Consider the following 16,032-nt stretch of genomic DNA (forward strand, 5'->3'; position numbering starts at 1 on the left):
CCGCGTCCAAGCAATTCTCCTGTCTCAGCCTCCTGAGTAGCTGGGACTACAGGCGCATGTCGCCACACCTGGCTAATTTATTTTTTTTTTTATTTTAGTAAAGATGGGGTTTCACCATGTTGGCCCAGATGGTGGGCCAACATGGTGAGAACCTTGAAGAGAACTTGAAAGAATCTCCTATGTTAGATCTCCTAACCTCATTATCCGCCCACTTCGGACTTGCAAATTGCTGGGATTATGGGTGTGAGCCATGAGCCCGGCCCCAACAAATATAATTTTACTTCTGTCTTTCTGATTTGGATGAGTTTTATTTCTTTTGCTATTTAATTGCTCTGCCTAGGACAGCCAGTATTTATTGAATATCAGGGGTGAGAGCATTCTTGCATCATGTGATATCCTACAGGAAAACCATTCCATTTTCCTTCATTGGTTATTTCAGCTGTGGTCATTTCATGGATGGTTTTTATATTTTTGAGGTAAAACTCTACCTGTATTGTTGAGGATTTTTATGAAGAATGAATATTGAGTTCTGTGAAATGCTTTTTCTCTATTGAGATAATGTGTTTTTTATCTGTCATTCTGTGCAAGTTTGTATCCCATTGATTTGAGTATGTTGAACCATCCTTGCATCCCATGAATAGGTAGCACTTGGATATTTACAATCCCTTTTTATATCCTCTTGAATACAGTTTGCTAGTATAAGGGTCTTCAAGAAGTTCATGGAAAAATACATATTATGAAAAATTTGTGCATAAATTTCACACTTTTTGTACCAAAATAAACCAGTATAAACTTGTTATAACGTCTGAACAGGCTCTAGTTTGAGGCACTCAGAAGGATAAGACGTCAGTTTGAAAAGAACCTCTATCACAGCAATACAAATTCTGTTAAATTTAAAACAAGAAGAAACATCAAATTTACGATGAGACCAGATGCAGTGGCTCAGGCCTGTAATCCCAGCGGTTTTAGAGGCCCAGGCAGGTGGGTGACGTGAGCCTAGGGATTCAAGACCAGCCTGGGCAACGTAGGGGACCTCTTCTCTGCTAAAAGTAAAAAAAGTCAGCCAGGTGTGGTGGTGCACTGCTGTGGTCCCAGCTACTCTGGGCGTTGAAGTGGGAGGATCAGTTGAAGCAGGGATTTTGAGGCTGAAGTGAGCCCTGATCTCACCACTGCACTCCAGCCTGGGTGACAGAGCTAGACCCTGTCTCAAACAAGCAAATAAATGAGAGGCATAATTCCTCCTTTGAGAATAAAGGAAAAGATTTCCCTTCCTTTTGTCTCTTTTCTCAGGACATTTATTTAGAAAATTTGTAAATGATGCCAGGCGCGGTGGCTTACGCCTGTAATCCCAGCACTTTGGGAGGCCAGGGCGGGCGGATCACGAGGTCAGGAGATCGAGACCATCCTGGCTAACTCGGTGAAACCCTGTCTCTACTAAAAATACAAAAAATTAGCTGGGCGAGGTGGTGGGCACCTGTAGTCACAGCTACTCGGGAGGTTGAGGCAGGAGAATGGCGTGAACTCAGTGGGGCGGAGCCTGCAGTGAGCCGAGATCGCGCCACTGCACTCCAGCCTGGGCGACAGCGAGACTCCGTCTCAAAAAAAAAAAAAAAGGAAAATTTGTAAATGTATTTTCTCTGTCTTCAGAAGTGGTATTTTTTAGAAACAATAAAACTTGTTTTCATCTTAGTGGTGATCCAGGGGTGTTTTTCTAAAGGACTTGGGAGTTCTGTCTTTGAAATGCCAACAACAAAAAAGATAGTACATCTATCTCAGTAGTAAATTAAGTAATTCAAAATGAAGCTGGGTGCGGTGCCTCACGCACTTTGGGACAGTGAGGCAGGTGGATCACCTGAGGTCAGGAGTTCGAGACCAGCATGACCAACGTGGTAAAACCCCATCTCTGAGATACAAAGGAGGTTGCAGTGAGTGGAGGTTGCACCACTGCACTCCAGCCTGGGCAACAAGAGTGAAACTACTTCTCAAAAGAAAAAAAAAAATCAAGTAATTCCAATTTAAAGCTGTTGGACCTTTAAATAATCCTACTTTTTTTTTTTTTTTTTTTTTTTTTTTTTTTTGAGATGGAGTACCCCTCTGCATCACAGGCTGGAGTGTGGTGGCCTAATGTCAGCTCACTGCAACCTCCACCTCCCGGGTTCAGGTGAATCTCCTGCCTCAGCCTCCCGAGTAGCTGGTATTACAGGCATGCGCCACCACGCCCAACTAATTTCTGTATCTCTAGAAGAGATGGGATTTTGCCATGTTGGTCAGCTTGGTCTCCAACTCCAGACCTCAAGAAAGTGATCCGTCCACCTTGACCTCACAAAGTGCTGGATTACAGGCATGAGCCACTGCCTCCGGCCTCTTCTTCTTTTTTTTTTTTGAGGTGGAGTTTCTCTTGTTGCCCAGGCTGAAGTGAAATGATGCTATCTCAGCTCACTGCAATTTCTGCTTCCCAGGTTCAAGCAATTATCCTACCTCAGCCTAAACCTACCAAAATCAAAATGGCTAGGAGAGTGACCTGTGGTCGTCCTCACTGCTACACCCCCACCAGCTCCATGACAGTTTAAAAATGCCATGGCAACGTCAGAAAGCTACGCTATAAGGTCTGAAAAGGGGAAGCATGAATAATTCACCCCTTGTTTAGTAGATCATTAAGAACCTCACTCATCCTCACTCATCCCTGGCCTGCGCACTCTGTCCCGCATCCCAGGCGGTGGCCCTAGGGAAGTCTCTGGAGCTGAGCACAGGGTGGACTCTCCCTCCCGAGTGAATGAGGAATAGGGAGAGGATTTCTACTCTGTTCTGTGGGCCGTCAGCATAAAATTGCTCTTTCCACCCAGGCAGAGATTTGCATTTTACATTCTAGTTTGCATCCCCGTTTCAGGCAATTCCAGGGCTTTTGAATTATGCTTCAGCATCCCGGGCGGGTCTCGCCTCCAAAACCTGGAAAATACAGGCTGCAGAGCGAGGCGGAGCAAATTGTAGGCCCCGCCCCGCCCCGCCCCGCCCCGCCCCGCCCCAGGGATCCCTGCCCCGCCGGCCACTTATCCACTTCCGTGCCACGCCCCTTGCCCTTCGTGCCCCGCCCTTCCTCGCCCGGGCCCCGCCCACCTTATCAGGGTTCCTCCCAGGCCTGGCTCCTGTCCTGCGCAGATTCGCACAGACACGGAAGTGGATCACCTCAGTGAAGGTCACACTGCAGCGCGTGAGTTTCGCTCTGTCTCTAGTTAAGTCGGCCCTTCGCAGGCCCCTGGCTCTGCTATACTTGGGACGTGGGGTCCCCAGAGACCTGGAAATTCCCACCCCCTTTTCTCCAAATAGAGCATATTGAGACTTCCCTGTGAGAGTCTGCCGGTCGCTTCCTTTTGGGGTTTTTTTTTGCAGAGACAGAGTCTCACTCTGTCGCCCAGGCTAGAGTGCAGTGGCGCAATCTTGGCTCACCATGATCTCTGCAGCCCAGGTTCAAGCAATTCTCCTGCCTCAGCCTCCTGGGTAGCCAGGATTACAGGCACCTGCCACTGTACCTGGATAATTTTTGTAGTTTTTGGTATAGACAGGGTTTCACCATCTTGGCCAGGCTGGTCTTGAACTCCTTGTCAGGCCTCTGAGCCCAAGCTAAGCCATCGTATCCCCTGTGACCTGCATGTATACATCCAGATGGCCTGAAGCAACTGAAGATCCACAAAAAAGTGAAAATAACCGGTTCCTGCCTTAACTGATGACATTACCTTGTGACATTCCTTCTCCTGGACAATGAGTCTTAGAAGCTCCCCACTGAGTAAAAGGATATTAACCCCAGAGGCAACAAAAGAAATTAAATTAGTGGAAGAAAAAATTCAGTCAGCACAAATAAATAGATCCCTTAGTCTCACTCCAACTTTTGATTTTTGCTACTGCACATTCTCCAACAGGCATCATTGTTCAAAATACTGATCTTGTGGAGTGGTCATTCCTTCCTCACAGTACAATTAAGACTTTTACATTGTACTTGGATCAAATAGCTACATTAATTGGTCAGAAAAGGTTATGAATAGTAAAATTGTGTGGAAATGACCCAGACAAAATAGTTGTGCCTTTAAACAAGGAACAGGTTAGACTAGTCTTTATCAATTCTGGTGCATGGCAGGTTAGTCTTGCTAATTTTGTGGGAATTATTGATAATCATTACCCGAAAACAAAAATCTTCCAGTTTTTAAAATTGACTACTTGGATTTTACCTAAAATTACCATACATAAACCTTTAGAAAATGCTCTAACAGTATTTACTGATGGTTCCAGCAATGGAAAAGTGGCTTACACAGGGCCAAAACAGCGAGTCATCAAAACTCAATATCAATCGGCTCAAAGAGCAGAGTTGGTTGCAGTCATTACAGTGTTACAAGACTTTGATCAACTTATTAATATTGTATCAGATTCTGCATATGTAGTGCAGGCTACAAGGGATATTGAAACAGCTCTAATTAAATGTAGCATGGATGATCAGTTAAACCAGCAGTTCAATTTATTACAACAAACTGTAAAAAAAAAAAGAAATTTCCCATTTTATGTTACTCATATTCGAGCACACACTAATTTGCCAGGGCCTTTAACTAAAGCAAATGAACAAGCTGACTTACTGGTACCATCTGCATTCATAAAAGCACAAGAACTTCATGCTTTGACTCATGTAAATGCAGCAGGATTAAAAAACAAATTTCATGCTGTAGGGTCCAGCCCCATAGGGTCGGTGGGTCTCTCCCCATGTGCAGAGATGAGAGAGTGTAGAAATAAAGACACAAGACAAAGAGATAAAAGGCAGCTGGGCCCGGGGGACCACTACCACCAATGCGCGGAGACCAGTAGTGGCCCCGAATGTCTGGCTGCGCTGTTATTTATTGGATACAAAGCAAAAGGGGCAGGGTAAAGCGTGTGAGTCATCTCCAGTGATAGGTAAGGTCACGTGGGTCACGTGTCCACTGGACAGGGGGCCCTTCCCTGCCTGGCAGCCGAGGCAGAGAGGGAGAGGAGACAAAGAGAAAGACAGCTTACGCCATTATTTTTGCATATCAGAGACTTTTAGTACTTTCACTAATTTACTACTGCTTTCTAGAAGGCAGAGCCAGGTGTACAGGATGGAACATGAAGGCGGACTAGGAGCGTGACCACTGAAGCACAGCATCACAGGGAGACGGTTAGGCCTCTGGATAACTGCGGGTGAGCCTGACTAATGTCAGGCCCTCCACAAGAGGTGGAGGAGCAGAGTCTTCTCTAAACTCCCCCGGGGAAAGGGAGACTCCCTTCCCCAGTCTGCTAAGTAGTGGGTGTTTTCCCTTGACACTTATGCTACCGCTAGACCACGGTCCGCCGGGCAACGGGCGTCTTCCCAGACGCTGGCGTCACCGCTAGACCAAGGAGCCCTCTGGTGGCCCTGTCTGGGCATAACAGAAGGCTCGCACTCTTGTCTTCGGGTCACTTCTCACTGTGTCCCCTCAGCTCCTATCTCTGTATGGCCTGGCTTTTCCTAGGTTATGATTATAGAGTGAGGATTATTATAATATTGGAATAAAGAGTAATTGCTACCAACTAATGATTAATGATATTCATATATAATCATGTCTATGATCTAGATCTGGTATAACTATTCTTGTTTTATATTTTATTATACTGGAACAGCTCGTGTCCTTGGTCTCTTGCCTCAGCGCCTGGGTGGCTTGCCGCCCACAGATTCACATGGAAACAGGCAAAAAATATTGTACAACACTGTACCCAGCGTCAAGTCCTACACCTGCCCACTCAAGAGGCAGGAGTTAATCCCAGAGGTCTATGTCCTAATGCATTATGGCAAATGGATGTCACACATGTACCTTCATTTGGAAGATTATCATGTGTCCATATAACAGTTGATACTTACTCACATTTCATATGGGCAACTGTCAAACAGGAGAAAATACTTCCCATGTTAAAAAACAATTATTATCTTGTTTTGCTGTAATGGGAGTTCCAGAAAAAATCAAAACTGACAATGGACCTGGATACTATAGTAAAGCTTTCCAAAAATTCTGAAATCAGTACAAAATTACACATACAACAGGAATTGCCTATAATTCTCAAGGACAGGCCATAGTTAAAAAAAACTAATAGAACACTCAAAACTCAATTAGTTAAAAAGAAGGGAGAGACAGTAAGGAGTGTACCACTCCTCAGATGCAACTTAATCTAGCACTCTGTACTTTAAATGTTTTAAACATTTATAGAAATCAGACTACCTCTGCAGAACAACATCTTACCAGTAAAAAGAATAGCCCACATGAAGGAAAACTGATTTGATAAAAAGACAACAAAAATAAGACGTGAGAAATAGGGAAGGTGGTAACGTGGGGGAGAGGTTTTGCTTGTGTTTCACCAGGAGAAAATCAGCTTCCTGTTTAGATACCCACTAAACATTTGAAGTTCTACAATGAACCCATCAGAGATGCAAAGAAAAGCCCCTCCACGGAGATGGAAACACCACAATCGAACACCATCGATTCACAAGATGAACAAAATGGTGATGTCAGAAGAACAGATGAAGTTGCCATCCACCAAGAAAGCGGAGCCGCCGACTTGGGCACAATTAAAGAAGCTGACACAGTCACCGAAAAAAAGCCTAGAGAACACAAAGGTGACACAAACTCCAGAGAACACACTGCTTGCAGCTTTGATGATTGTATCGACGGTGGTAAGTCTCCCCACGCCTGCAGGAGCAGCTGCAGCTAATTATACCTACTGGGCCTATGTGTCTTTCCCGCCCTTAATTCGGGCAGTCACATGGATGGATAATCCTATAGAAGTATATGTTAATAATAGTGTATGGGTACCTGGCCCCACAGATGATCGTTGCCCTGCCAAACCTGAGGAAGAAGGAATGATGATAAATATTTCCACTGTGTATCGTTATCCTCCTATTTGCCTAGGGAGAGCACCAGGATGTTTAATGACTGCAATCCAAAATCGGTTGGTAGAAGTACCTGCTGTCGGTACCACCAGTAGATTTACTTATCACATGGTAAGTGGAATGTCACTCAGGCCACAGGTAAACTATTTACAGGACTTTTCTTATCAATGATCATTAAAATTTAGGCCTAAAGGAAAGCCTTGCCCCAAGGTAATTCCCAAAGGATCAAAAGGCACAGAAGTTTTAGTTTGGGAAGAATGTGTGGCCGATAGTGCGGTGATATTACAAAACAATGAATTCGGAACTATTATAGATTGGACATGTCGAGGTCAATTCTACCACAACTGCACAGGACAAACTCAATCGTGTCCCAGTGCACAAGTGAGTCCAGCTGTTAACAGTGACTTAACAGAAAGTTTAGACAAACATAAGCACAAAAAATTACAGTCTTTCTACCCTTTGGAATGGGGAGAAAAAGGAATCTCTACTCCAAGACCACAAATAATAAGTCCTGTTTCTGGTCCTGAACATCCACAATTAGGGATGCTTACTATGGCCTCATATTGCATTAGAATTTGGTCTGGAAATCGAGTTTATAAAGAAGAGATCACAAGCCATTTTATACTATTGACCTAAATTCCAGTCTAACAGTTCCTTTGCAAAGTTGTATAAAGCCCCCTTATATGCTAGTTGTAGGAAATATAGTTATTAAACCAGACTCCCAAACTATAACCTGTGAAAACTGCAGATTGTTTACTTGCATTGATTCGACTTTTAATTGGCAGCACCGTATTCTGCTGGTGAGAGCAAGAGAAGGCGTGTGGGTCCCTGTGTCCATGGACTGACCATGGGAGGCCTCACCATCCGTCCATATTAAAAGCCATTTTAAATAGATCCAAAAGATTGTTTAATTGCAGTGATTATGGGACTAATTGCAGTCACAGCTACGGCCTCTGTGGCAGGAGTTTCATTGTACTCTTCTGCTCAGACAGTAAACTTTTTAAATTATTGGCAAAAGAATTCTACAAGATTGTGGAATTCACAATCTGGTATTGACCAAAAATTGGCAAATCAAATTAATGATCTTAGACACAATGTTGTTTGGATGGGAGATAGGCTCACGAGCTTGGAACATCATTTCTGGTTACACTGTGACTGGAATATGTCACATTTTTGTATTACACCCTAAGCCTGTAATGAGTCTGAGCATCACTGGGACATGGCTAGATGCCATCTACAAGGAAGAGAAGATAATCTTACTTTAGACATTTCAAAATTAAAAGAAAAATTTTTGAGGCATCAAAAACCCATTTAAATTTGGTGCCAGGAACTGAGGCAATCGCGAAAGCTGCTGATGGCCTCGCAAATCTTAACCCGGTCACTTGGGTTAAAACCATCGGAAGTTCCACTATTGTAAATTTCATATTAATCCTTGTGTTCCTGTTCTGTCTGTTGTTAGTCTGCAGGTGTACCCAGCAGCTCCGAAGAGACAGCGACCATTGAGAATGGGTGATGACGACGATGGTGGTTTTGTCAAAAAGAAAAGGGCGAAATGTGCGGAAAAGAAAGAGAGATCAGACTGTTACTGTGTCTATGTAGAAAAGGAAGACATAAGAAACTCCATTTTGATCTGTATTAAGAAAAATTGTTCTGCTTTGAGATGCTGTTAATCTGTACCTTTAACCCCAACCCTGTGCTCACAGAAACATATGCTGTATTGAATCAAGGTTTAATGGATTTAGGGCTGTGCAGGGTGTGCCTTGTTAACAATATGTTTGCAGGCAGTATGCTTGGTAAAAGTCATCACCATTCTCCATTCTCTGTTAACCAAGGACACAATGCACTGCGGAAAGCCGCAGGGACCTCTGCCCTAGAAAGCCTGGGTATTGTCCAAGTTTCCCCCCACTGAGACAGCCTGAGATATGGCCTCGAGGGAAAAGAAAGACCTTATATCCCCCCAACCCGACACCCGTGAAGGGTCTGTGCTGAGGAGGAGTAGTGAAAGAGGGAGGCCTCTTTGCAGTCAAGATAAGAGGAAGGCTTCTGTCTCCTGCTCATTTCTGGGAATGGAATGCCTTGGTGTAAAGCCGACCATTCATTCTATTCTGAGACAGGAGAAAACCGCCCTGTGGCTGGAGGTGAGATATGCTGGCAGCAATGCTGCTCTGTGACTCTTTGCTACACTGAGATGTTTGTGTGAAGAGAAACATCAATCTAGCCTACGTGCACATCCAGGCACAGTACCTTTCCTTGAACTTATTCATGATACAGATTCCTTTGCTCACGTTTCCCTGCTGACCTTCTCGCCACCATCACCCTGTTGCCCTGCCACACTCCCCTCACAAAGATAGTAAAAATAGTGATCAATAAATACTGAGGGAACTCAGAGACCAGCGCCGGTGCAGGTCCTCGCACACTGAGCTCTGGTCGTCTGGGCCCACTGCTGTTTCTCTATACTTTGTCTCTGTGTCTTATTTCTTTTCTCAGTTTCTCATCTCCACCTGATGAGAAACACCCGCAGGTGTGGAGGGGCAGGCCCCCTTCAGGCTGAGGCAGGGGAATCACTTGAACCCAGGAAGCAGAGGCTTGCAGTGAGTCAAGATCCCACCACTGCACTGCAGCCTGGACGACAGAGAAATACTCTGTCTCAAAACAAAAGAAAAGAAATAAGTAAATACATAAAAGACAGTAATAGATCTCTTCCACACATGTGGAATGGACAACTAACTGGATATCCACATGGAAAAGAACAATGTTGGATCCCTATCTCACACAATCAACCTCTTATTTTAAAACGTAAAAAAAACAACGAAAAATAAAGAGAGAAACAGAGAAACGAGGAAGGGAGCCCTGCGGGAGGGGGTGTTACTTTGTCGCCCAGGCTGGCCTGGACCCCCAGGTTCAGCGATCCTCCCACCGCTGCTTCCTGAGTAGCTGGGACCTCAGGCTCCCGCGCCCGCGTCCGCATCCTTGCTGTGTTTATCCGGCAGGTGGTGACCTCCCTCCTCGCTGGCCTGAGCACTCCGTCCAGCATCCCAGGCGGTGGCTTTAGGGAAGTCTCTGCAGCTGAGCACAGGGTGGACTCTTCCTCCGGAGTGAATGGAGAATAGAAAGGGAGAGGATTTCTATTCTATTCTCTGGGCCGTCAGCATGAAATTGTAAGTTCTGCCCACGTAGGGCTTTGCATTTGACATTCTACTTTGCATCCGCGTTTCAGACAATTCCAGGGCTTTTGAATCATGGCTCGGCCTTCCTGGCCATCTCGCCTCCAAAACCCAAAAACAGAGGCGGTGGGAGGGAGGCTGAGAGACGCACAGATCCCGCCCCAGCCCCGCCCCGCCCTCTGCCGGTACTAAAGGGCAAGGTCTCTCCGCCTCTACCCCTACCTGGCCCAGGCCCCGCCCACCTCCTCGCAGGCCCCGCCCAGGCCTGGCTTCTGTCCTTCCCCGCTCAGACGCGCGCAAACCCGGAAGCAGATCGCGTGGAGTGAAGGTCCCTCAGCGGCGCGTGAGTTTCGCTCCATCTTGTATGAAGTCTGCTCTTCCCAGGTCCCCGGCGCTTCTGTCCCTGGGACGTGGGGTCCCTACAGACCTGGAAATTCTCACCCGTCTTCCTTCGCTCAGAGCAAATTGAGACGTCCCCGTGAGAGGCCGGGGGTCACTTCCTTTTGGGTTTAAAGTCTCCCTGAGGCTGGTCCCGTTCCGGATCTTTCTGCTACAGGGCAATGTATACACTTTCTATCGCGTAGTTTTCCTGCTCTAAACCTTTTTCTGACTCCTCCCGCCCCGCGCTTTTTAAAGTCTTCACCCGAGAGGTGAATTCCCGCCCTGGGCGCCTCCCAGCCTCGCCCTCGTCGGCCCCTAGGGCGCAGCGTCGCAGCCCCGGTCCCAGGGAGGCCGAGTTCTCTGCCTGTCCTGGGATCCTACAAACCCCATCCTTGTCTTAAGGCGCCGTCGCCCCCCACGTCCCTCCTCGTGCCGGGCCCTGCTGCTCCCCAGGTCTCCCATCCGCAGTCACAGCTTGCCCTGAGCCTGCGTTAGGGGGGTGCCCGGGGCCTGTTCTGTGACACGGGGTGTTCTTGCCTCCTTAGCTCCAGCCCCTGGAAAATGGGCTCTTCTGGGATGCAGGCGTCTTACTCCAAACCCTCCTGTGATTGTGTGGGCCAAAGGGATCAGGAGACAGACAGCAGTAGAAAACTTGAGACAGAGAAAGGAAGAATGAGAAAGGCCCATAACAGATGGCAAAGTAGAGGATGGGTGAGGGATTTGCCAGGAGACAGCAAAAATGAAAAAATAAAAAAAGATAAGCAGGAGGAGAAAAGCAACTACAGAAATGTAGAGAAAAGCTGGATGTACAGAGAGATGAAGGACAGCAAGGTAGGGAGAGGGACAGCAAAGAGGGAGGCTCATCAGGGTGAGGGAGAGGAGGAGGGATTTGGAGCCAGGGCAGACAGAGCAGAGTGGTGCTGGTGGCAAGGAGAACAGAGGGAGAAGCACAGCAGGGAGGACACCTGGGGATCTGGGGTGCCAGAGAGTGGGGACAGGGGGGTATAACAGAGAAGAGAGAATTTAACGGGGAGAGCAAGGAGGCACAGAGATGGTGTTGCGGGAAACTGAGGACTAGAGAGACTGATATGGGGGAGACAGGAGGATGTTTATTTAAGGTACACAGCGGCTCAGTGGATTTACATCTAAAAAGCTGAGCATTTCAACAAACACAGAGTGGGTTTTTTTTGCTTTCAGAAGCAGAGTAGAAGCAGTTAATCATATAATAGGTCACGTAATCTATAGGATAGCATAACTTGTGTCCTTCCATAGCTGGTGGTCTTGTAGCTGCATTGAAAGAAAAACAAGAACACCTAAATACACACATTTGTCCTTTTTTTTTTCTTCACCCTTGTTCTGGAGGTGGGGGTGTCAGGAGCCCATTCCTTTGGCTTCAACTTCTCAAACAGCATCTCATAACTGTTCTTGAAGTGGGCTTGCTAGGCAGAGGAAAACTTCTTTTCTTTTTAACCCTTGCCTTGCCTGTTACTATTCTTGGAGTGAATGAATACTTTTTTTTTTTTAATTTCTGCTTCAGTTTCTTCCCTTAGATGCTTTTTATCATCAAGATTTTAATAGAAAGCATCACTATTACTGGATTCTTCATGAAAGAGCAGGTTTTCTTCTTTAGGCACAGGCTGATATTTATACAGAGCTATTAGCTGAGTGGTAGTCTGCCTGGTTACAATTGCTTCTATAGTTGATTGAATGTTCTTAACAAGGAGACGTAAGAGGCAAGGGAGTATTAAACAAATTCTTAGTATTTCTAGAACCACTCCTATTAAGGTTTTGAATCTACTGAAGGAGGAAAACCAGCCTCTAAAGAGGGACTCAGGAGTCTACTTTGTCTAAGTCTGGACTGGAACATGGGCTAATTTTTTCATTCTTGCAGTTATTTCTATAACAGCCTTCCTATTGTCATTGATTTCTAGGCAGCAATTAGTTAGATTAAACTTTCTACATACTCCTCCTTCCTAGGCTAGGAGGTAGTCTAAAGCTAATCTATTTTGGTAGATGGCATTTCTCATTTTCATGGCTTACTGGGCCAGTTTCATTAGTGATGATTTCAAGTACTGCTTGCAAATTTATGATGCGGTTAAGTGTGTAAATCGGGGTGCGATACCTTTATGACTTATCTCGTGCCCAGGTAGCTGGCCTAGAGTACAGAATTAGTCTTTCAGGGGGCCAGTCTGTATCTTTCTAATCTTCTATTTTTATGTCTTTTCTTATGTCTATATCTCTTTTGTTTTTTTTCTTTAATTTTGTTGTAGACAGGATACCTTAAAATTTCTCCTTGTTGTAATGGGAGTAAGAAGAAAGATGGTCTGATTGTTTCAAGTACACAAGCCCTTGTCCATTTGGCTGGCAACTGTCAGTAGGCCTGTGGCACACAGTTCTAATAGAGACCAGAGGGTGCTTGCCAGGTATTTGGAGGTTCAAGCTGATACTATGTGTGGTTTAGAGAAGAGAAACGGGAGAATGGGTTTGGATGAGGTGACCTGGAGTCATCTTTGCCTTGCCACAAAGTTTTCTTTAGTGTTTTATTATAATATTGCTGTCTTAAACAAGTTAATTCTTCTAGTGACTCTGTAAAAGCTTTTCCTTAGTGAGCAACACAGTATCTCCTGATAATAGAAGTTTTTAAGAGCTAGGGGCTTGAAATTGTGGGCATTGCTTTGGGGGAAGAGTCAGTTAGAGTTAAATTATCTTGTGGCATTAACGCTTTTGCTTCTTAAGGCCAGTGGTCTCCTATGTTAGTCCTTCTACAAACATAACATGAGGAAATGCTTAGGCTGCTAGCAATGTTTTCAGCTAGCCAAGCAAACAGGTTTTTAGCTAAAGGAGGAGGCTCTGGTAACTTCTGGTCTACCTGCTTATAGAATAATTTAAAGATTTGGAATTGTTGCTGGGCCAGAAGGGTCGGGGTTCCTTTTTTGATAACATATAGGTAGGTTGCTGGGTAGGTGTGTGTGGAGACATGAATGGGGTAACCTGCGGTCCACACGGGTAAGTCTGGCTTTAGAATGGTGAAATTTATGGGATGACAGATTTTTGTTTCACAATCTGGTTTTACCGGCATTTTGGTAAGCATGATTGTCCTTTGTTGTGTGCTGGGGTGCCACGATATGCAATACTGAGAATCTTTTTCTGGGGTCTCAGAGGGACAAGGTGGCATGCGTACGTATCTGTAGTCATTTCTATAGTATCTTTTTATAGGTAGGTTACCACAGACAGATGAGTCTAGGTCTGCTGATGACAAGCATCAAAATACAGAGAAATAGGCCCTCGGTAAAAGGGAAGGACCTTGGTTTGGTTGAAAAGGGAACTTTCTTTTGACCTTGCGTGAATTTTAAACTATTCACCAGGTGAAAACTTGGAGTTATAAGATACATAAGGTTGGTTATTTTCTTGGTCACAAATTGAGTAGATTGTCTATGTACAAGTTCTTTTTTTTTTTTTTTTTTTTTGAGCTGGAGTTTTGCTCTTGTTGCCCAGGCTGGAGTGCAATGGCACGATCTTGGCCCACCGCAACCTCCACCTCCCAGGTTCAAGTGATCCTCCTGCCTCAGCCTCTCAGGCACCCACCACCATGCCCAGCTAATTTTTTGTATTTTTAGTAGAGACGGGTTTCACCATGTTGGCCAGGTTGGTCTCAAACTCCTGAACTCAGGTGATCCACCCGCCTCAACCTCCTAAAGTACTGGGATTACAAGCATGATCCATTGCTCCCGGCCACCCATGTATTCTTGATGGAAACAATTTGCTTATGTCTTAGTTCTACAGCTGACCTTCTTTTCACTGTTTTTAAGGTCAATAGCTGTGGGTTTGCACTTCTGCATTTTATAAATGTTACTGTGATTTTCTTGTAAGGAAGAATTAAATGTCGGGAACCAAAGGCAACAGAACCTTGCAAAAGAAGTTTCTTTAGCCCAGATACGTGAAAGATACCTCTCTAATTTTCAAGGATAGGGGTGATAAAGACCAACACTTCCATTAGCTCTTCCAGGCCCCCATGTAATAATTCAGGTAGCTGGGTGCGGTGGCCCACGCCTGTAATCCTAGCACTTTGGGAGGCTGAGGCGGGCAGATCAGGAGGTCAGGAGATCGAGATTATCCTGGCTAACTTGGTGAAACCCCTTCTCTACTAAAAATACAAAAAATTAGCCAGGTGTGGTGGCGGATGCCTGTAGTCCCAGCTACTCGAAAGGCAGAGGCAGGAGAATGGTGTGAACATGGGAAGCGGAGTTTGCACCGAGATCCTGCCACTGCTCTCCAGTCTGGGAGACAGAGTGAGACTCCATGTCAAAAAAAAAAAAAAAAAAAAAAAAAGAATTCAGGCACATCTTCTCACTCATCTCAGACCTTCTCAGGGCAACTTGGTGAAAATTTCCTCACTCTGACCCCAGTGAGCCTTCCTGCAACTTGGAGATGAGGGGCTAGACCAGAAAAGCTTAACCCGAGCGACCCTGGCCCCTGAAATGATTGGCAAAATAGAATGCGTGTCTGGGTGTGGCTTTTCTTCTGGGAGAAGGGAGTGCCCAGTTGTAATTAGAATTTTAAATGGGATGCAATACCCCAAAAATGAAAAAAATAATAATAATAAAATGCAAAAGAGTGGAAGAAACAGAGTTGCAGACTCAGACACAGAGACTCTTCGGGGCCTTTCTCTGTATGAGGATATCACAGCTAGATGTAAAGCAGATTATGTCAGTCCCTGGCAGGGAACCCTCCACCAGCTTCCCGTGTTCCCCAGGACAAAAGCCCCACTCCTCACTGTGGCTCCACAGCCCTGCGTCCAGGGCCCCTGCCAGTGTCCAGCCTCCTCCTGGGAACTTGCCCTCATCTCATGACTCCCTCTGCACCAGTCACATTTGCTTCTCGCTTTTCCCAAACATCAGAACCTTTCCTGTCTCAGGTTGTTGTCCCTGCTCTTAACCTATGTCCCTAAATGATGACAGCCCTGTCCCTTTCCTCTGCATTCAGGTCTAGGCTCAGAGCTGTCTCCCATGCCCTCCACCCCATCTGAAGTTCCCTCTGCCCATCAGTCTCTATCACATTACTCAGGTTTTATTATCTCTGCATCAATCACATCAGAAACACTCTTGTTTTTTTGTTTTTGTTTTTGTTTTTTTTTTAGACAGAATCTCACTCTGTCGCACAGGCTGTGAGTGCAGTCTCATGATCTTGGCTCACTGCAACCTACTTCTCCTGGGCTCAAGCGATTCTTGTGTCTCAGCCTCCCAGTTAGCTGAGATTACAGGTGTGTGCCACCATACTCAGCTAATTATTGTATTTTTATTTTTAGTTTAGTTTTGAGTCTCATTCTGTCACCCAGGCTGGAGTGCAGTGACATGATCTCGGCTCACTGCAACCACCACCTCCAGGGTTCAAGCGATTCTCCTGCCTCAGTCTCCCGAGTAACTGGGATTACAGACACCTACCAAGCCCAGTTACTTTTTGTATTTTTAATAGAGACAGGGTTTCACCATGTTGACCACGCTGGTCTCAAACTTCTGACCTCAAGTAATCCGCCCACCTTGGCCTTCCAGAGTGCTAGTATTACAGGCGTGA

At 45.5% G+C, this 16,032-nt stretch overlaps 2 protein-coding genes across 2 annotated transcripts in view; both read left to right on the top strand.

The window, feature by feature from the left end:
* Nucleotides 1–420: 420 nt before the first annotated feature.
* Nucleotides 421–9,428, top strand: LOC117976912 (endogenous retrovirus group K member 19 Env polyprotein-like). Its single transcript, XM_063600621.1, has one exon. It carries the CDS (start codon nucleotides 6,440–6,442, stop codon nucleotides 7,085–7,087), a length of 648 nt encoding a protein of 215 aa, XP_063456691.1. The 5' UTR covers nucleotides 421–6,439; the 3' UTR covers nucleotides 7,088–9,428.
* Nucleotides 9,429–10,431: 1,003 nt separating this feature from the next.
* Nucleotides 10,432–16,032, top strand: part of LOC100973790 (zinc finger protein 525) — a 28,261-nt gene continuing 22,660 nt past the window's right edge. Inside the window, exon 1 of the mRNA XM_063600596.1 lies at nucleotides 10,432–15,721. The gene's annotated coding sequence lies outside the window, so the exon portion shown is untranslated. The remainder of the gene's footprint in view (nucleotides 15,722–16,032) is intronic.

This window comes from Pan paniscus, chromosome 20 (genome assembly GCF_029289425.2).
Source record: "Pan paniscus chromosome 20, NHGRI_mPanPan1-v2.0_pri, whole genome shotgun sequence".
NCBI classification, from domain to species: domain Eukaryota; kingdom Metazoa; phylum Chordata; class Mammalia; order Primates; family Hominidae; genus Pan; species Pan paniscus.